General features: G+C 37.5%; 1 protein-coding gene across 4 annotated transcripts in view; it reads left to right on the top strand.

The window, feature by feature from the left end:
- DOCK4 (dedicator of cytokinesis 4) overlaps positions 1–21,973 on the top strand; it is a 253,508-nt gene that overhangs the window by 115,110 nt on the left and 116,425 nt on the right. For all 4 annotated transcript variants that reach the window (XM_030013859.2, XM_030013862.2, XM_030013860.2 and 1 more), the window contains exons 9-12: positions 7,928–8,009; positions 8,615–8,675; positions 10,595–10,727; positions 12,290–12,378. In XM_030013859.2, coding sequence (XP_029869719.1) covers positions 7,928–8,009; positions 8,615–8,675; positions 10,595–10,727; positions 12,290–12,378 — 365 coding nt within the window. The remainder of the gene's footprint in view (positions 1–7,927; positions 8,010–8,614; positions 8,676–10,594; positions 10,728–12,289; positions 12,379–21,973) is intronic.

The raw sequence follows: 21,973 nt of genomic DNA on the forward strand, positions 1-21,973 counted from the left end.
ATACTTTTCCTTGGAAATTATTACTCGGTTACCTCCACATTATCCATGGATGCTTTTTGTCTTGAAATAGTCTTGGATCCTGATTTTCTTCATGAAAATGTGCCTGTTACAGAGGGTGGGGATTTGAGCTAAAGGAGCTAGCAGGGTTTCTGGTAGAGGCAAAAACCCATGGGAACCAGAAGCAATGAAGTTGCTCAGGGCTACTTTTCCTTTATAGTATTTCCACAAAAGCATAATCTGCACTTTTACTGGATCACAGCATAGGGTAGCTCGGTGTTATTTTCAATTTCCTGTGCAGTGTGCGCAAAAATATCTCATCTTGCACAGTATTAAAACTGTGCTACAGCAAATTACACAAAATCAATGCATATGTATTTATACCTCGTAGATGTAGGAGAGATGAAGCATCTTGTTTTTTCTGGCTAGCAGACTCTTAAAGTTCTCCACATCTAGTTTCTCCTCAGAAACAAGATAAAACAAAACCAGCCTGGTTTTATTTACTTTCTGCTCATTCAGGAGTTGTGCCTGATTTAGCAGGAGGGTTGAAACACCTCGAAGGAAACGTAAAGGTCACTTTGGCAAGAAAGTACTGCTCTATTAACAATCCTTTATGCATTTGGAATAAAAGTACCTCTTTAGATGGGTAACTTGGTATGCACATTTGTGAGTGTAGTTGCTGATATTTTTGAAATTTTTATAGAAGAATATAGTCAGGACATATATAGCCTGTCAGCCTTTTCTTGGCAGGAGTAGTGAAGTAGTAGAAGTCATAGGGCTTCTCCTCTGCTTGGATCCTAGACAAGGAGAAATTCTGGAGTAGGAGTCGTCAGGAGATTAGCAAAAAAGTTGTTCCTTGTTCCCAGTCAGACTGGAAATGTGAGGGAAGTGCCACAAGCGAATAATACTTTTCGCTTGAGAATACTGTCTTGAACTGCCTGCTGCGGAGTTCCTCCACATCGGAGATAAGAACATTAAAGTGCTGGTCCAGTCAGTCAGTGTGCCCTATTAATTACGTTTTCATTTGTTGTTTTGAAAAGCAAAGCGGTTCTGAAAGAGTAAAAGACACACTCACTGTAGCTAATAGGCTGATCTATAAAGTACTCAATGTACAATAATCAAACATTGGAACTTGAGCCTCTTAGGTACTCCATGAGTATTCAGGCTACTTACCTTATGGTGTGAGGTGGTGGATTTTTTTTTTTTTTTTTTTTTCCCCCCCCTGAGTCTGCTTTTGACCTGAAAACTGTTCTGGATCTAGAAACTCTTTACAGGAACATACCATAACCAATGAGAAATTTCAAAATCAGTGGGTTGGTGTCTTACAAAGATTTCTGTCCTCTTTGTCCCTTGTACCTATATATATATTAATTTTTTTTTTAAGTTTTCATATATCGATAGAAAAAAAAATACATTTTATTTATTCCTCACAAGTGAGTAATTTTTTTGGTAGCTCAGTTTTACATACTCATCAACAACAATAGTATAAGCAGATACGATTTATGCAGTGAGAAGAATGTGTATGAAAGGAATGTTTGGCACAGCTGCATCCTCCTGCCAAATGTTTTGGCCTTGTGGTAGTTTCTGTACTAAATGTCTTTTCTGCAGATTTATATTGCCCTTCATTGCCAGGTGATCGGAAGGGTTCATCATGGCTTTAAGAGGTTCTAGGTGTTTTAATAACACTTCTATTTACAAATCATTCATTTAATCTGACTTTGTGCAATGCTGTGTAATTTGCTGTTATTAATGAGACATTTTTGATAAATTGCTCTGTAAATACTGAACATTCTTGAATTGCAAGAGAATAACTTTTTACTTCAGGCTAGTGTTCCAAGTATTTTTTGAGGAGTTGCCATTTCAGCAAGCCTATTTGCATTGGCATGACTGCCCAGACTGTCCTATTCAGCAGTTGTACGGGAGCTGCCGCATGTGACTTTGCAGCAAAATAACTACATTTGTGGATAAGTAAAATGAGGTAGATATGGTAAGAATGAGTTTCTAAAAAAAGGCACGAGTGTAGTCTAGCAAGAAAATGCTTTTGAAAGGGTTTGGGTTGGTATTTTATTGGGAGACAGAGCCTTGTTTTAGTCATATCTTTTATGCCCTCAAAATAACATGTACAGATGTGATATTCCCAGGTGTGAGGGTGTGTTAGAAATTAGTTGTATTTCATGATGTAGCTCAGTTCTTCTCATGAATACCCATATTTAGTGAAACAAATGTACTTGCCTATCTAATCTTTAAAGATTCTCTCAAACATCTGCTTGCTGTGGCTGGAGTAAGGGTGCTAGCTTATATAGACCTTTGGTCTGATCTTGTGTAGATAGATGCTTTTTTAAAGCAGATAAACCAACCCAAGCAAGAGGAACCTGTGGTATCAGTCAGGTCTCTCATATGCATTAACAAATAACCCTCTTACTGTTTGTATTGTAAAAATTGAAAAGTAACAGGAGAAACAATTGTTTTTAATTGCAATGATGAAAGCACTCCAAGAGGTGACCTGTCTCCACTCTTAGCTGGTGGAGCTTAAACAATTAGTTACATTCAGAAATGAATGCAGTGTTAGAATAGGGGTATGTGTGCCAGCCATGACGTATTTGTGACAGATTTAGGTAACAATGAGATGTATTCAATACCAGTGGTATTCTGGTGGGCTTACAGATCATCTTGCTGAGAACACGTTGCAGTTGCACTGGTTACCATCAAAAGGCGTGTTAGGGTCAGCACAAAAATACAGACTTGCTGTTTGTAAACTCCCAAATGGTGATGAATACATAGGAGCCCAGGTGTTGTTGGAGGGAGGGGAATTTCCTTAAATGCTCTTGTTTCCCTTAACTTTTACCCGTTCCTCTTGCTCTCTTCAATGGGGAAAGATACAGCAAATCTGTTTGTATCCATGCTGTTACCTCAGACAGTGGCTAGGATAATAATCAAGACTGTAATTCAGCTTAAAGGATCTGTAGGTCTGTGCACTGATGATGCTGTGCTGCAAAATGTTTATCCGCGGTGGCAGACTAAGCTATTAGTGAGAGCTCCAGCTTCTGGTGTATGTTGTTTCTTTAGTTGTAAATACCTGCTGATAGATTCCAGTATGCTGTCTGTCTTTTAAAACTGTACCGTCTTCCTGTCGCTCTCAGTACCTCACAAAAAATAGTTTAAAATTACTGCTTCCTAACTCTTTTCAAGAAGTGTGTTATGCCACCTTTCAGTTAAAATACAGCTGTAAATACCTAAAATAATGTAGGTCGTGTTGAAAAAAATGAATTTCTCAAGACTGTCTTCAGTTAATAAAGAGATAGAAGGTGAGAGCAGGAGCTTGATTTAGCTACATTTGTCTGGTTTTTCCCTCCCATGTCCCTTTTTGCTTTCCCTTTTCCTTTTTTCCATGTTAACTGTACAGCTAACCAAGGGAAATTGGGCTCCACAGCATAAAGCTAGCGTTTGAAAATGTTTTTCTTCTTCCCCCATGTTGTCAGCATGGCTAGGAGACATGAAGATAAGCTTTGATATAACATCATATTATTGTTTGGTTTGATTCATTTTTGTTAGTGGTAATGCTTTGGCCTTTATCTGAAATTGGCCAAAATCTTACTTTTGTAGTACTCATTCTTCCTTTTCTCTCCCCCTTTGCTCATTGCTACTTATTTTACAGTTAGAAATTTGTATATGGTTTTCGTAAAGTGCATGACAGAGATAAAATATAGGGGCTGACTTACTGTGGAACAGCTTGTACTGCTATGTCGTGTTGGCACATTTATCATTCAGTTATTCTCTGATTAAGAATATACTTTTAAGGCTTTATTTTCAGTAACTTATGACACGTTGTACCACATTTCTTTGCATTTCACCACTGAGTATGAGGGTAACATCTTGTGTCTGATCTTGGTTTTATGAAGTCAATGAGCCTTTAGCTGTAAATTAAATCAATTCATATTCAGTTTCTTAACAAGCGTCCATTAACGGTGTTCTGGAATGTGATAAACTTGAGCTGGTGAATTACGTGGTAGTATTCTCTTACTGTCTCATTATTTGCTTTAGAAATCACTGTAACCTATATTTAAGTAGAGAGCATTTATAAAGATCTCTGAAAGTGAAGCTATATCGAGAACTATGGCTGTTTGATGACATAGCTTTACCACAAGAATATGCCATGTGGTATAAATCTGGCTGGTTCTTTTTTTGATAGTGTGTTTATAAATCATAGAACAAGCAATCTGTCTAGACTGGTAACATGTGACTCGTAACATTTTCCTGCTAATACTAAGGAAATAGGGGTCACTTGTGAAAATAGAACAGTTTGTGGCCATGTTTCTTTTAAATGCATGCGTTAAGCCTGCAGATTTGGAACACATTGTTACTTTGCTAATACATGTGAAGTTACAGTACAAAAATCCCTGTTGACCTTCTTAAATTAATCTTTCCAGCATTAGTTATTTCCTTAATTTTAGTGGGGAGACAGCAGAGTTTAAATGTGTACGGCATGTTTAAGTGGCGACATTGGTGCTCATAAAAAATTCACTGCTGTCTAAACTAGAATCATATCATCTTAATACAAAGGAAAGGTATTTCTGCTTTGGGGTACTGCTGTGTGCATTTGCTGTATATATGTATGTGTAACTGACTGCTGAGAAAACTGCTGTGCAGTAAGATACTAGCCCTAGATTTAACCCTCTGGAGTTTTTGCTGCTCTTTGAAGGCAAGCTTTCAGATCTTGGGAATTCTGTCTTTTATTTTGTTTTAGGAAGGCTGTTTACTTTCCTCAACCATTTTCTAACTTGTTTGTCTCCACAGAAATCCTTTGAAATGGTATATAAATGCACATGCTCTCTGTACTTAGATGTACACATTGCCATTTTTTTTCTCAATCTTACAAGTCTTAACTGCTTGCATTTGCTCCCTGGTAATGTTCAAAGATAACTATTCTAATTTGAGCTGTAACTGGTGCTGTGATATGTTTCAAGAAAAAAAAAAAAAAAAAAAAATTATCAAAGCACCGAACAAGGATTAAGATTTTATTTTTATTTATTTGTTGTTTTTGGTTTACTTTTTCATCGCCACTGGGTCCTATACTTCAGTCAAAATTTCAAATTCAAATGAGGAAATTAGATCTGCATAACCATTATGTGTCTGTTGCAATCAGTGCATTTCTTTGTGGCATGACAAAAGTCCTTGGCTTTTAATTGTGTTGTGAATCATAATGTCATGGTCTGTGAGTATAAGCAGAGCTTGAAAATTTCATATCGTAGTGGATAGTGAGTAGGAAGCTTTCAAAAGATGTGCCTTTGTTTCTGCAGAATGTAAGCTTCCGTAAATATAGAATACACTCCCAGTTAAATTCAGTATTTGCCAGTTCATAGGTAAACTATGAAGATAGCTTATCCACAGCAAGACAGTTTCTTGTTGAGTGGTATTTTTCTCTAAACCAACACGTCTAGTGGTTGCTTTAAAGACAAAAAATGTAGTGAAATGTGGTGTGTATGTACGTATTACTTTTAAATAGTTCTACAGAAGATAAGGTGGTGAAATTCAGAATCACCTTGTATTGGCCGAATTTGTATTGATGCATACCAATGCACTGCAGGCTTCAGTGCACAGAAGCTGTATTGTTACTGCTGGAACAGAGACTTTTTTCTTTTTATTCAGTTTTGCATGGTGCCCAACATAATACGGTCCTAAAGCTTTAGCAATTTAAATAATAATTCTTGTTCAATGTACAATAACTTTGTGTGAGACCTATAAACAAAGCTCTGCACTGTTTTTACTGTATTTTCCAATATTGCAAATGAGCTAAATCTAAATAAAAGGGCAGAATTATTTTGAAAACCATTTTTAAATCAACAGCAAAATACCAGCTTGTTTCTCTGTAAAAATATACTCACATAAACAGTCTTTAAAACTGAATTTTAAAGTTTCCATGGAGACCCAAGCTGCGGAAGTTGGCTGTACCATAAAACATGAATGTTTCTGAGAAAATAGCGTTTTCATGCACTTTGAGGTATTTGAGTTCAACTCTACTGTTCTTAGGTTCTGCCTTTTATGCTGTCTGATAAAAAAGCTGCATAGCTGAGGATTGCACAAATGTTTTCAAATAATGACAATGAAAAAGTTTAAGTGTTTGTAGGTTTGGCCTGGATAGCTGGCACATAAAAAAAAATAAAGCATTCTCCAGACTCAGCTCTTAAGAAATGTGCCCTTGAGTGTAACAGCATCCTGGGCTGTGTCAACAAGAACATAGCCAGTTGCTTAAGGGAAGCGATCATCCCTGCTCAGCATTGGTTTAGACCATGCCGGTTTTGGGTCCTCCAGTACAAGACCGATATTAAAGAACTGAAGTGAGTTCAGCAGAAGGCCTCATGTTTGTTTCTGGGCAGGACCTCCTGCCCTGGGAGGTCAGGCTGAGGCAGTGGGGCTTGTTCAGGCTGGAGAAGAAGCGGTTTCGAGGGGAGCTAAGTCACTTGCCTGTACCTACAAGATCAATAACATCAGTGGTGCATGGTGGGATAATGAGAGGCAAGGGATATAAATTGAAACAAGAGAAGGTCCACCTGGATATAAAGAAAAAATTGAGGACTGACAGACACTGGAATGGGTTTTCCAGAATGTCAGTGTGGTCTCCATAACTGAAGGTTTTCAAGACCCGACTGGCTAAAGCCCTGAGCAAGCTAATCTGACCTTATAGCTGACCCTGCTTTGAGCAGGAGGTTGGACTTAGAGGCCTTTTGAGGTCCCTTTCGATGTGAATGACTGATTCTGTGGATGATCAATGTAGGTTTTCTACAAGGCAAACGCTGGTGCAATAAAGATTTAATTAGTCTCTATTGAGTTGGATCTTATCCAACATATTCCTAGTGATTTTCCAGTTGCATTTTGAAAAGCTGTGGATGGTACAGAACAGTGGTAAACTATGTTTAGCCTCTGGGATAAGCAGAAGAGGTGGATACAGCTGAGAAAAAACCTAGCTGCACTTTGGAAATTTTTGTCTCTGATTTGAGCATTACAGGGCATCCAGACTGAAATGTCTGGCCGGCTGGGGGTGAGAGGGTGAAGAGAAACGTATATAACACTTCTGACTTCCTTGCTTTTCCCATCTTCCACATCTCTCACTGCAGAAATATGATTGTTACATTTCCTATGAGTCTGTATCTTGGAGAAAATTATCCAAAGCATGGAAAGTTGGGTGGAGTGTTGGTTTTTGGTTGTTTTTTTTTTTTCCCCCCATAAACTTCCCATGCATGAATTGCCAAGTTTGCTCAGAGATTATCCGTAACGGACCTACTGTCAAATAGGAATGTTTCAAAAAGTAATTTCTATTTCAAAATAAGAATTCTCTGCATCTCCTCACTAGTGATAGTACTTATATCAGCTGCAGCATTTAACACCCCACAGTACACTGCAAAACAGAATTCCGAAATTGAAATTTGCCCTGCTGGAACTTCTAAAACTCTTACAAAACTGCTAAAATCAGTGTATTCTAGTGAGAGATTTTGATACAGTTAAGTAGGAAAAATGCCCCCTAGGATCATCTTCCTTTCTATGAAGAAGGATATTGGTTGAGTACAAGCATGGCAATGTTGACGTTTGTTTAGCAAGAATCAATACCAACATACTACACATCTAATTTCAGTTCTAGGATAAATGGATTTTATTGCTTGTGTTTCTCTGTTTACTAGGATATACAATATCATTCTTCCAAATGACAATCAGTCTTCTATTTTGTATTGATTTTTTTGTAATTTTTTTAGATGATTAAGTAAATCACCACCTTTCACTAGTCTCTCTGTTGTTTTTACTGATACAGCTGAGACTTTTAGAAATTATTTCATTCTTTTATATCTTGAAGGAAAGTTGCATCTGGAAATAAGATGAAAATGAGATCTACTTTGTTGTAGTGTTATTCAACGTATCTGTCATATTTGTTTTCTTACAGTGAAAGATTTTTTTTAAGACTGAATAGAAATGGTTTGCCAAAATGTCCAGAAAAGCCTGAAAGACACTGTTCTCTCTTTGTGGTGAGTTCTTCCTATTCTCAGTCTTTGTTGTGCTGGGTATTGAAAATAGAAGTTGGATTAAACTGTTATTCTGTGGTTGACTCAGAACTGCTGCCTAAGCTTTTACTTTGTTATGAACATCAACTCTAAAGGCTGGTTGAAGTGTATTGCTGAACTCCCAACTTCAATATTTTCTGGCAATACATGGACACTCATCTAAACTTCCACGTGGGCATACGTACTAGTCTTTCTCCCTGCAACAAAGACCAGTTAGTTTTCTTCCTTGTGCTTTTTACAACCAAAACATTGTTTGTGCAGCACACACTGTACTTTCAGAATATTGGATGCAAAAATGCATCGCTGCTGTTCAAGGCACACAACGAGTCTCCTGTGTCCTCCCACCGATTTTGCTGCATTACAGCATATTCTAGCCCATGATATTTCAGGACATTTTGCGTGCATGACCGCCAATTTAAAGTGTTAAAGGGATAATTTGTTAATGCTGTACAAATGAACTCACTGTTCATTTATCACTTTCACTGGCAGTGAAAGCAGTGCATAAAGATCTCTTTAAATGTCACATTTTAATCAGGAGTCAGAAATAATGAGGTTCTGATCTTGTGCAGGATTTGGGTAGCAGTGAACTCAGGAAGGACATCTATATCACTGTGCACATTATCCGAATAGGTAGGTATAATCATCTGTGAGTAGAAATCTTACATTTGTTAGACATATGACAGTAAATAAAAGAAAACTGCTTGGGGTCAGCTTTGGGATTTGTTAGATTAGCTAGGTCTTTGAATAAATTTTTGGAAAAGAAAATGCCTGGTTTTTGATGGAAGAATTGCTTCGGATTTCTCAGCATTGTTTTGTGTTATTTTTCAAGTGTACTGCTAACTGAGTTTAGACGCAGGGTATTTTCTTACTATCACAAAACAAAATGAAAGTGTCAAATATGAACTGTGTTAAGATGACAGAGCTGTCATTGGGGAGTCCATTCTTGTTCCAAAGAGAGTAATTTCAAGCATCCTTTGTTCACAGAAAGACTTGCCTTGAAATTCAATGTACTTAATTAGTATATAATATCTGATGTATATCTGAAATTGTTCAGATGAATTTTGTCTTCTCCCTGACCCCTTTAAAAAGGGGGAGAGGGAAGGAAGTGGAGAAAGTCTCATAATAATTTTAATCCCTGATGCTATAGACAGATATCAAGTCTATAACAAAGCAGAAGAGAAGTGTATGTTTGTGTTGGGTATTTATTTTAAGAAGTTATCCTCTGGGCTGTACTGATGTGAAACAATAATCTTCAGGTCTGCTTCTGACCTCTTAGATATATTGTTTTCTTTGTAAACTGTCTCTGTAGTTGCATCAGTGCAGTACCAAATATAACTTCTCATCCTATTTTTGAAAGATATTTTGGTTTGAAATATAGTCGCTCTAACTTGTGCTGAGTTCAGAAACAACTTCTTACAAAGTAAACACTATTTTACAGCTTTGAGGAATAATTTTGCCTTGCATTTTCATGCTGGTTTAGTGTTTCATCAGAATATCAAAATATTGTGGTTTGGTTTTATTGGCAAGGATTTGGAAAAGGTATGGTAAACTCTGATGTAAGTATATTTGGTAAGAATAGATGCTTTAAAGAAGTATAAGGAGTAGAATTTTTCCTATTGTATAGTTTTCAAATATATTCTCAGTCAAGTTTATAAATGAACCACTGAAATATTAAAAAGTTAAAATAAGATTTATATGCTGCATGGTGTGAAAAGGAACAATTACTCTTCTAGCTGCTGTGATGCATAGGAATATTTGGAGGAGGCATTGCCCTGCAGCGACTGCAACCATAGGCTTTTCTTGTCAGAAATTAAGACTTGGTGGGAAAGATACATAGCTGCCAGTGCACAATTCAATAAAATGGCTAGAAAGAGGGCAGTTTCAAATGCCAGGAACACCGTGAGAAGATTGATCAATTGTATTTAAAAAAAATAGAAAAGGCTAGGAAAAATATTTTGCTTCAAATCTCTTTTCCTTGGCTGCCGCCTTCCTTATCACAAATTGTTCTTCTGCCCTTTGTCATCTTTCCTCCCCATGTTTCATGTCTACTTGATTTTTCTGCAGCAGGTCGATTATCCCCTTGCTAGCCAGTTGCCTATTCAGAAGCAACATTTGATTACTAAATTGTAATGGCTCAATCGCAACACCTCATAAAAATCACAGGTAGCAACAACCACAGTAAAATAATTCTTACTGGACAGCAAATGTTGAACACTGTCATGTCTAAACTCTAAATTTTAATTGGGTGGTGTCACGAGTGTGCTGTCACTGGGTATCAGAAAACATTGTTTGTTGAGTGGAGGTCATGAGAGGATGAGCAGTACCTCTGGTCTGAGACCTTTCAAGATCACCACATATTTAGTGGACTTCCCGTACCATTTGTTATCCTAATGCAGTATGAAGATGGACCGGATTCGCAATGAGGACACTTGGCATCGTCTACTCAGATCTGTCACCATACGGAGCTGGATTGCTCTCTGCCTCCCTTCTGTGGTTTTAAGAGAGACAGTTCCATGGATAATGCATCAAATATGTATTTTGTTTGGCAGGACGAATGGGAGCTGGAGAAAAGAAAAATGCCTGCAACGTACAATATAGACGGCCCTTTGGCTGTGCAGTCCTCAGTATTGCAGATTTGCTGGCAGGAGATTCAAAGGATGACCTCGTCTTAAAAGTATACATGTAAGGAATGCTTTTTTTTTTTTAATTTTTAGAAGTATCTTTGAGTCAGTTTGCATCAGAAGCAGTGGTGGTAAATGCAGTGCAAGTAAATAGCTGTAGCTCCTTTCTGTTCCAAAAAAGTGTAGTAGCTAATTTTTTTTCTTTTTTTTTTTTTTGGTCACAATTTGGAAATTTTGGCTAGTTCTACAGATGTGTTCGTAAAGTGGGATAATATTAAAGATAAAGGTTACATCCTTTTAGATTGTTGTGTATGTTTCAGCATTTTTCACATCCTTGTAAGAGCTTCTGGAGCTCTCTTTTTATGGCAACGTGAAGTGCTTTTAGGACTTGTTTAAACGCCTTGTGCTGCCTAGGCAGCTAGTGGAAGTACTTCATAACTACAAAAAAAGCAGGCAGAGTATCTTTTTGTGAAATGAAGCAATTGTATGACGGGAATAACAAAAGTGTAAATGGCAGTTAGTGCTGGAGAATGAAAAATCAAAAATAGATTTTTAAAATGAGTGGTTGATTAAATAGTGGATTTTGGCTGATAGTAATTGGAAGAAAGGTCAATTTTCTTGTTGTAGCAACACAGTGCATGTAATTTCCTGCTGATCTTGGACATGACAGTAGGAACCGTTTTGTTGAGTGGTCTATTCTAAGTACATAAATGGTCTATTCTAAGTACATAAACCTGAGACACATACTATCCTGCACATGAGGAAATTAGCACTCAAATCTTGAAGGCATGGAAGTCTTTCAGGCAGCCTTTCTCCTCACCTCTGTATCCCTCTGTGCTGAATTAGAGATGCTGGAACCAGTGCTGCAGAAAAGCAATTTAGTGTGACAGTGGACATGTGGGCTGGCTCTTATTTAGACTCCCAGGATGTTAAATAAGTGTTTGCTGTTGGTTAACAAATTGTTAGATTTGTCTGCCTATTCTGTTTTGGTTTTTTTTTAATCTTGCCTGTTTGTTTTAAAATAACAAAAGTGATGGAAGAAGAAATGTTGGTCAAAATCAGATTTGATGCTAAGACTAACTCCAGTCTAAACCTTGGAAAGTGATCATTAGAACATGGTCAGTTTTTCCTTATGGAAAAGCAGCTGTTTTCTAAATGTATACTGAAATGTAATTTGTTCTTTCACTGACTGCCTCCTGAAGATCACATCCTGTTTTAAATAACTTTGAAGCATACAGCACAGATTTTTCTGTCTTCTAAGACTGGCTCTGAGTCATGTGTCTCTTCTTGAGTGTCACAAGATAGATTTCTGTGTGGTTTAGTGCTGAAGGATAGATCTATACTGATGATGAACTTGGTCACGGATGAGTTCCTGAGCATAATTGCTTATATCTTTCTCCCACCCTTTGCCACACGAAGCAGGTATTTCCATGGTGCCTTTCTCAAATGGTAAGAGCACTCTCACCCTTTCCATTGAGATGGGCAGTTTCATGGGACTTTATTAGCTCCTATTGTATTATTAGTTTCGTGAACAAACCAGGATTTGTTTAGAGATACGTGGTGAAGCCAGTCTGAAAAACATGTGTTCCTATTTCAGAGTTAAGAAAGTTATCATTTTTCTAGGTGCAACACAGAGAGTGACTGGTATCAGATCCATGAAAATATCATTAAAAAGCTGAATGCACGTTACAACTTGACAGGCTCCAATGCGGGTGAGTAAGTTGCCACATTTCTATTTGCATTCTTAGGGTTTTCTTAGTTTGCAAATGAAGTGGTTTTGTTTTAGAAGGACTAAGGTCTATGAAAGAATTCTTTCACATAGAGAAAAATGCTCATATTAGATGAAAATGTATGATATTGCCATTCATGTGCACATTTAAGAAAAAAAAAAAGTCTGAATTTTCTTCTAGGAACCAAGTAATATAAACTTTTATTCTGTGCTGAGGAGCTACAGTTTGCCATGGAGTTCTGTTCACATGTGGGGCTGCTCAAATTATTGATCCGTGTTGCTTGACATTTCTGCTTCACATTTTCATCAGGAATATGAAATTTGCCATTGCCATTGTGTATTAAAATTCAGAAAAAAATGAACTGGGAGCTACCAGTGCAATCTGCATTCCTACTGTTAGCTCCGCATTTCAGCTGAGCCAAGATGCAGAGTTGGTACTTAAGAACTTGCCAATAGTACTTCACAGTCAGCTATATGTTACTCTGTCATCAAAATAAATGTGGGTGTGAGACTTAAAAAATGGGAGACAACTGACCTTTGTTATTGTGAGATTGTGGTTTGACCCATAGGAGATGCTGAATTTGCTTTTTGTTTGTTTGTGTTTTTTAATACCAACTTGGTAACTTTTTCTGAATGCTGTCATCCAGGGACACACACAGTCAAACTTGAAATGAAACCTGAAATGTAAGCTTATGAGTCTATTGTCCTTGTATTCAAAATATTGTTTTGTCCCTGTGAAATGTTAAATATTTGAAATATGACTATAGAAGAATCTTATACAAACTCATTTTCCAGGTTATACTGTTATTGTAATCCCTTTCAAGTGGTAGATTTCATGCTGCTTTAACTTGATTTCAAGTGTAATGATAATCTTGAAAATGTATGTTCAACAATCTTTAGTGGATAACCAAGAAGCACATAAAAGCTCATGTTATTTATCAAGACTGAAGTTACATATTTAATCATTTCTAATCCTATTATTTTCTCATATAGATTCTAGCCACATATACACATATATTTAAGGTTTAGAATATCATGCGTCTTATTGGACAATAAATAAAAAAATCATGTAGTGAAAATACAAAAGCACATTACTTAGTAAGTATAATGTTGGGCTTCTTAAATATGTTAATCATGTTCATGAAAAACAAAACTTTCTCTTGGTCATTCTGACTGTCCACGCAATACCTGCTTACTCTGTGATACATCGTTTATCCTATTTCGTTCTCATGAAATAAGAGTTCACAGTTAAATATCCAGTTGTCCTTGGAGACATTGGATAAATTTGAATACTCTTAATTACATGAATATTCAACATAAAAGACACGTGGGACATGAATTTTTTTTCCAGGTTACAGGGGGCTGGAAACTAAAGCTAGCAAACTGAAGATCAGTAACATTTTGAAAAGAGCTGTCAAGGGGAGGGAGGCAAAGAGAAGATCAGCACAGAATTCCAGTCGTGCATGTGAAGGTTGGAGAGGGAAAGAGGAAGTGAGCAGTAATGCCACTTTGAGCACTGAGCAACTGAAAGATAAACTATGAAAGGTTATTTACATCACACATGTGAAATTTGTTCCTCTGTGATTGTTTAGCAGCCTGAAAAAGCACTTGCAAGGCTTTAGCAATATGTTCAGATACTTCTGCTGACACCTCATGGAAAATATTGTTGTTACACTACTTTTTATTTCTTTGCTGTCTTTTTCTGCAATAGTATTGAATGGCAGGTTCTGAAGCGTCATTAGCCTTGTCTGCCACCTCATAGTTGTCAAAAAAGGAGAAAATCTTGCATTACAGGAAACACAGGTCTTTTCTCTCCCTTAGGAACTGTTATAGGTATAAGCCAAACGTAGAGAAACTTGAATTTTTGGTTTATATTGCACTTGCTCTTTTCAAATCATGTTAAAAAGACTTAAGAAAGGAAACACAGTAAACAAACAACAGCAAAGATGCTTCAGGCTGTTGTCTATCCTCTAGGTTTGTTCCCTCTTCAGATTCTGTCCTTATAGTTTCTTTCAGCTCAGGAGATTCTCACACAAAGTCTTTAGTTTCCACAAATTGTTTTCTCCTAGTGCTGAAATAGTTTATTGGATAGTTCATAATATTCTTCAGGAGAAAAAAAATTCTTCCAGCTTTCTGGGGAAAACTAAAAAGGAACTTAAAACGTACTTTCAGTGTCTTGCATGTAAAAACCATATTGCCAGACCATAGCATTTGTATTTAGCATTCAAACCTCTACTCCCCAAAAAAGTACTTTTTCTACTTCAACTCATGACAGTTCTTAAGTACAGAATCCTCTTGCATTTGATTCTCAGCTTGTGTCTAAAAAAGATCAAATAAAGGCAAATGACCGTCACTTAATACATCCCAGAAAGGAGCAGGGGACAGATGTTCATCCCCTTTCCTCTTCTCAGTGGATGCAGGAATGGAAGGACTCAGTCTTATGGATAATTTAGCGTCATTTGCTGGAGTGGGAACTGGAATGTGTTTTCCGCATGAATTTCCAGCCTAACAGAAACTAGAGTAGCAGGTAGTGGATCAAATTACTGTTCACCACTAGTATTTGCAGCTGGTGTCAGGTATCAGCTTACTGGAAAACACCTCATTGCCTAGTGTAGGAGACCAAACCGTTAATGCAAAGGGCAAATTGTACAGCCCTTGCTGCATTTAGTAGCATTGTTGTTTCTTATGTTGAGTTTGTAGTATTTGTAGAATAAGTACTATTAGATCTAGATGATTTTGTAATTATTAAACAAACTAGGTTTCAGTAATATCTGGAGTGGAGCTGGCTATAAAAACGATTTTTCCTATAATATTTTTTCTTAGAATTAGAAGCTAGTGTCTTTGTTTTATAATGCAAAAACCTGTGGAAAAATGAATATTCCTGCATAGACATCGCACCTAATTACATCAGTCTTACAAGGAAAATAACACATTTCTATTTCTGTATCTGTAGGACCAGAGATCAGTGAAATGCATTCTACAGATACAGAAGACAGTTACTGGATTCTCTCAAACCATATAAAATCATTGCTTATTGCCTTATGATATATTTTAGATAGTGAAGCCTAGCCAAAGTCATTGTTTTCATATCAAAGCCTGGGCTTCTGTCAAATGTCAAAATCTCTTTGAACGGTTTGCAATGTGGGTCGTAGTTGCAGATCTTATTCTTTGGGTGTGACTGTGAAACTACGCTCTGGACCTTTCTTGGGACTGCAATAAACAAATAGTATTGGATGTGGGCTGCTTTTCTCTTTAATAAAGCAGGCCCTAATGCACAAAGTGCCTTGTAAACTGTTATTGATCATATAATAGCTGCTTCATTTGCCCACAGAATTACTGTGCCATGAGTGAACCTGTTGATTTTTAAAATGGTTTGAAGTGCGTTTTAGGACAAGGGGCAAGAGAACGAGGCCAAATCTGGTTGTCACTAAATATGGTTCTATACCAAAAATAAATAAATAAAAATCAGAGAATGGTACTCCAGTTGTACATACTTATGCAGCATCACGGTTTTCTTTTTTTCTTCTGATTTTTAGTAAGAATTTATCCTGTTGTGACGTTATATTCTTGCTTATACCACTACTTCTTTTCTTTTTTCCCTAGTTCTTTAGACTTTCAAAAGTTAAAACATATTTTTTTTAATACAGCACGTGACGATGGAAGGAATGTCTAGTAATTGGAGCAGTGCTTTATGTCTGGTGATTGGAGCAGTCCTTTGGGCTCTGAAGGTAGAGGGTTCTTGTCCACAAAAATTACCCACCTAGGACTGTGAGCAAGCTACACAGTTAAACAGTGATGATTCTTACTGTAAATGCCATCAGCATCTTCAAAGTACCTCCTTAGGCAGGAGATCTTCCTGTAGGTACCTAAAGCTGAGGTAACTTTCATTTCCACCACTGTTTGAAGTTGAGAACAGGTGGGTGGTTGGATGCACACAGGACACTTGCACTGTCAGTATACGGGTGAGCTAGATTTAGCTGCTTAGGCAGTAGGCTTTAAAAAAATGCTGGAGATGATTGCTGTGACTCTCGTGCCCGTGCTATGTCAGGGAATGTATAAACACTCACTGGTTTTACAGTAGAAATTATTTACTCCAGTGTTTGAGACATTCTTCAAAGACAGAAAATGTCTTGTTTCAGAGGCGGATTTGAAAAGGATTTTCAGTCTGTCTCGCATGACCCAGAGGAGCACGCTAATCACTTGGCTTCTCAGACTTCCCTGCAGCAACTATTCAACTTTGTATACAATCAGATAATATTCATTATACCATAGGGAAAGTGAAAGTGGCTCTAAAGCCTGCAGAGTAGTGCATGGTGTTCTTAAGTGTGATCTGTATTCATGTCCTCTTAGCAAATCCTATAGAGGAGAGATTTAAACCTTGGTCTCGTGTTACATGTCAATATTCTCTGCAATGAGTTATCTTAGAAAAAGCATATTCAAAAATTGATGAAAAATGCTCTACAACTTCCTCTTTCTTCACTTTCTCTCCTTTGAGAAGAAAGACTGGATAGCTTAGTCTTATGGGGATGCAAGACATTCCTTTTTGCTCCTCTTTTTAATTCAGGTTCCTAACATTCTCATGTGTAATCTCCTGTGTAAATGCCGATTTAGATTTCCTTATAACAAGTCTTGAAAAGCTGCATGTGCCTGATGCAGTAATTCTTGAAAGCTGAGACAAGGATACACATGCTTTTCAGTTGTTACAGCAAAGGAGGTGAAAATCCTTTCAAATCCTGTAGAGATTAAATTACTGGTGTAAGAACTTATAAACATATCTAGCTGCTTTGTAGCTTTGGACTCTCATGTGGATTCCCCGAAAATAACAAATGTAGTGGGAAGGTCTTTTCCTGTGCCATTATCTTGGAATGCTCTGATGAACTAGACAAAAGTGATGTAACCTAATTGCACGTTTACTGAATGCAGTGTGGTAGCAATGCCAAACTTACATTGCAATTCCACTGGAAACACTTAATTATACATTAACATTAATTGATGGGAGGGCCTTAAGCTTTAGAGGAAACACATTCAAAATGGTGACATTTCTTTTGCCACTCTTGGCTCGAACAGGATTTCTTCCTTTTTTTTTTTTTTCTTCCCCTTTTTTTTTAATATGGTGGCAGTGTTAATTTTTTAGTAGTTGCATAGGGAATAAAAATGCAGCTCTTGAAAAGCCTACATAAATCATATCCTCTTGCATACAGTTTAGGTCATAAAAAGAATAAAATCAGAAATTACTATAGTGTATCTAGTAGTTGGCAAGAACATGAATTTTTAAACATGGTGGAGGCAAGACCTGAATTGGGAGGCTGTTTTTAAGACAAATCCAGGTTGTGGTTTGATTTGTAAAAGATTGTCTTAAGTCTGTCAGCCACAAACTGTTAATTTCTTTCTTTAAAAGAGAAAGATGCACAAGTAGGTTTTTCAAATGAATAGTTTACTGTCTGTAATAAATTCAAACTTGTTTCCACATACCTGTCCAAAAATCTGCAGGCAGAGGGTCATCCAAGCTGATGCTGCCTAAAAAAAGGAGACTGGTCAATAAATGGGCAACTGCATAATGCCGTGACTGAAGCATGGAGGACTCTAAGCCCGTATTGTTGACAGATGTTTGCCAAGAATCCCATCATGAGGAAGGATGAACTGTCATCTTAGGGGGGGGAAGTTATTAATCAAATCATACAGTAAGTTGGGTTGGAAGGGTCCTTAGGAGTTTGTGGTCCAACATCAGTTCGAAAAGGAACCAACTTTGAAGTGGGATCTAACTTTTTTGAAGTTTATTGAGGTTGCTCGTTCACAGGCCAATTTCATTACACTGCTATCGTTTTAATTCAACCAGACCAAAGTAAGTTTCATAAAGCAAACATCCTTGGCTTTAGGGAACTATTGTTACCTCATATGTGTTGTTTTTTTCCCCAGCATACATGTCAGTTGGTACTAAATTGCAGTCTAGCTTAGTCGTCATATAAGACTCAGTCAGAGAAGGCATGAGGTAGACCAGCGCAGCGCATGAACTCATCTGACAAAACGCAAATTCTGAGACATGTATGGCAATGGAGGCAGTGGGGTAGAAACACTGGTATGTGCTTTGGGGCAGTATATGTCTTCCCATGCCTATTTACCTGCATTCAACAGCCTCTTGGCACTAATAATATCTTTTTTCCATGGTTACTGTCAAACACTGAGAAATTAAAAAAAGCAGGTGGAGAACCATATACTGTGTCTGTTTCATCTCCTATTTCACAAAAAGTAAGCTTTGGGTTACTAATTCCTTGATTCGGAGGGGGAAGTCTGTTAGAGTCACTGTTTACCTTGCAGTGGAGAAACTGCAGAGGCCCCGTGAAGTGAGATAACTGAGGAGCATCATTTTTCCACGCTTTTTATGATGAAAAGCTACAAGAGATCAAATACAGCAGGGAATTGGTAGTTTAGTATAAGTTTACAGAGCGCAGCATTTCTAGGAACAGAGCTGTGGTAACTTACAGTATTTTCTAGATACAAGAAGTAGTGTGACTATGTTTGCATGACACTACCCTGGCAGTTCACAGCGTTACCCCACTCAGAGTTGTTGCAAGGAGAGCTTCTTCCTGTGAATCAGCGTGAGAAATGTCAGCTGGGAAAAAAAATGTGCATTCCTTGCTGGGAGCAGCTATAGTTATTAGCCACAAAAAGGAGGCATAGGCTCACAGTGGAGAACAGAGTAGAGCAATGGCCAGTAGAAAATGAGGAGAGATGAGAGCAGGAGTGGTAACATGTACTGGACAGAGAAGATAGAACAGAATGAAGTACCTAACTTTTAGGTAACTCCTGGGCATGTGATTAATCACAGAGAAGTTCTCTGGTGTTTGTCTTTTCTCAGCAGGGTTCACAGATGTCAGCGGTGCTCTGAAATTATTTTGTATCTACACATCACTAACATTTAAACAGCAAGTGCATTTGTTTAATTACTCTAGTTCTATGACAATTTATTAATCTGTCAGTTTTAATCTTTGTTACTTTTTGTGACAAGGAGATTATGTGTATTCCATTTTGATGAGTTTAAGAATTAGTTGTCACCGAAGGCTGCTATTTGAAATACATTTAAAATAAGAACGGTGCTCATATCTGCTTCACTAAGTACACAATGAATTAAGGCATTCCTTTTTGTTCTCAACAAATGCTAAAGCTGAAAGATTAAATAAATAGAGAATTTTGCACATAAATTGTTCAAGATCATTTGGCACTGAATGACAACTTCGATGTATAAGAAAGCCAGTTTTAGAGCAGATTTTTAGACAAGGATTTGTGGAAGTTTACTTTTTCAAGTGCTTTTTACAGGGTGGATGATATTGTTCAGCAATCTAATGTAAAACCTTTTTCCCAAATTCAGGAGTAACCAAATCTTTGAAATTTGTAGCCTAATCTAGCATGTAATATTAATTATGGTAGTTTTAGGAAAAGATGTTAGTCCTTAAAGGTGGCAGATTTATAGACGAGTCAGTTGTAATTTTGTACATTTTTACAGCAGTTCAAGCTTGTGTTGTTGTCTGTGAAAGTTCTGGTTTTACCATAAGGACTTCAAAAATCAAGTTCAAGGTAGATTTTTGGCATAGTTATCTGTAAGTGTCCTTCTTATGGCATGACTTGTAGACTGTGCTGGAGATGAGGGCTCTAATAAAGTTAAATTCATACTGTGCTCTTGGGTGTTGCTAAAAGACTTGTTTTTAGAGAAGAATGAAAAATGGGCCGTTGTGATACTGTCAGGGCCATCTTCTATCCAGTAGAAGTTATGACTTGCTGTTCATCCCAGTACTGCGATTATAGAATCACACAATCATTTAGGTTGGAAAAGACCTTTAAGATCGAGTCCAACCATAAACCTACCACTGCCAAATCCACCACTAAACTGTGTCCCTAAGCACCACATCTACATGTCTTCTAAATATCCTTCCAGGGATGGTGACTCAACCACTTCCCTGGGCAGCCTGTTCCAGTGCTTGATAACCCTTTCAGTAAAGAAATTTTTCCTAATATCCAATCTAAACCTCCGCTGGCACAACTTGGGGCCATTTCCTCTCGTCCTATCACTAGTTACTTGACAGAAGAGACCAGCACCCACCTCGCTACAACCTTCTTTCAGGTAGTTGTAGAGAGCGATAAGGTCTCCCCTCAGCCTCCTTTTCTCCAGACTAAACAACCCCAGCTCCCTCAGCCGCTCCTCATAAGACTTGTGCTCTAGACCCTTCACCAGCTTCGTTGCTCTTTTTTGGACACACTCCAGCACCTCCAGGTCTGTCTTGTAGCGAGGGGCCCAAAACCGAACACAGGACTCGAGGTGCGGCCTCACCAGTGCCCAGTACAGGGGAACAACCACCTCCCTGCTCCTGCTGGCCACACTATTGCTGCATGTGATTGAAATGGCACCCAATTTAAGCCCGGTAATTTCTAGCTAAGGCTACATAATGCGAATAGCTGGCTCATATTTCTGTCCTGGAGTTGGGTTATGTCTTAGCAGTGAGGTTTTTATAAGCCTTTTGCAAAAATCCATTCTGCTTGTTACTATTCAATAGTGTTGTTGACTTCCTTTACTTTATCTACTGAAGGAATAAAATGTCTTAAGGCTACTTCAAATGATAAATTGTAGAACATATATGCATGATTTTAGCTTCTTCAAGGGTTATATTTACAAATTCATAGCAAATGCTACCTGGGCTTTTATATTGGTGGGGATCTGTTTTTTAACACTTTCTTTAGGTCCCAGTTAAATGTTGACTGTTTGTTTATTTGAAATAAGACACATAACTGGAACGCAAGTAGCTAAATTTCTAATACAATGGTGTGAAAGCTGTTTGCATGGCAGAACTGCACTTTATGAAGGAGAAAAAAACAGGTGTTTCCCTGGAACTATTTGTCTGTTATTTGCACTAGAAGCAATGTAAAACACTTATAATTGTAAAACTGTGTATTTTTTTAGTTAACGAAACAGTATGTAAAAAGAGATTTTAAAAATTTTTGGGCAAGATGATTCACCTTTGCCACATAACAATGTAGTGTGGAAATGGATATTGACATGCTGTGCATATTGTTAGTAGAAGAGGGCATCGATGGGCTTACCAAGGTAAGAATTGGAGAAATTACTGCCGAGATCTTTACTGTCTGTATAAGCAGGTTAGACTAGATGCTTATAATAGTCGTTTAGCCTTCTGGTCCTTTAACCTTCATCCTATGGTGATTCTGGCAAGAAATAACTGAGGCTTTACCATCTTTCCGTAAAGAAATTCCAAGCCAGTTTTCTTGTGATAATACAATGCCATTTCCATTTAACTGTTTATTTTCCATGTGAGGAAGAAAAAAAAAAAAACCCTGACTTTCCACACTTGAGGGCATTTCTGACAAAAGCCTTAGGTACAAGAGCTCATTTAATTCGTGAGCTCCAAGAAAGTTGTCAAAATTTTGCAAAGGCTGTTTTTCTTGCATTCTTTTTTACTGAGTTAAACCCCAGAATTTAAAACTGAGGAAAAGAGAGTTTGGAGTTTCCTTTGATAATACAAAGTAATCACAATCAAGTCTTTAACAAGGCCGGCGAGGATTGAATCTACCTC

Source organism: Aquila chrysaetos, chromosome 5, assembly GCF_900496995.4.
Source record: "Aquila chrysaetos chrysaetos chromosome 5, bAquChr1.4, whole genome shotgun sequence".
In the NCBI taxonomy this organism is placed as follows: domain Eukaryota; kingdom Metazoa; phylum Chordata; class Aves; order Accipitriformes; family Accipitridae; genus Aquila; species Aquila chrysaetos.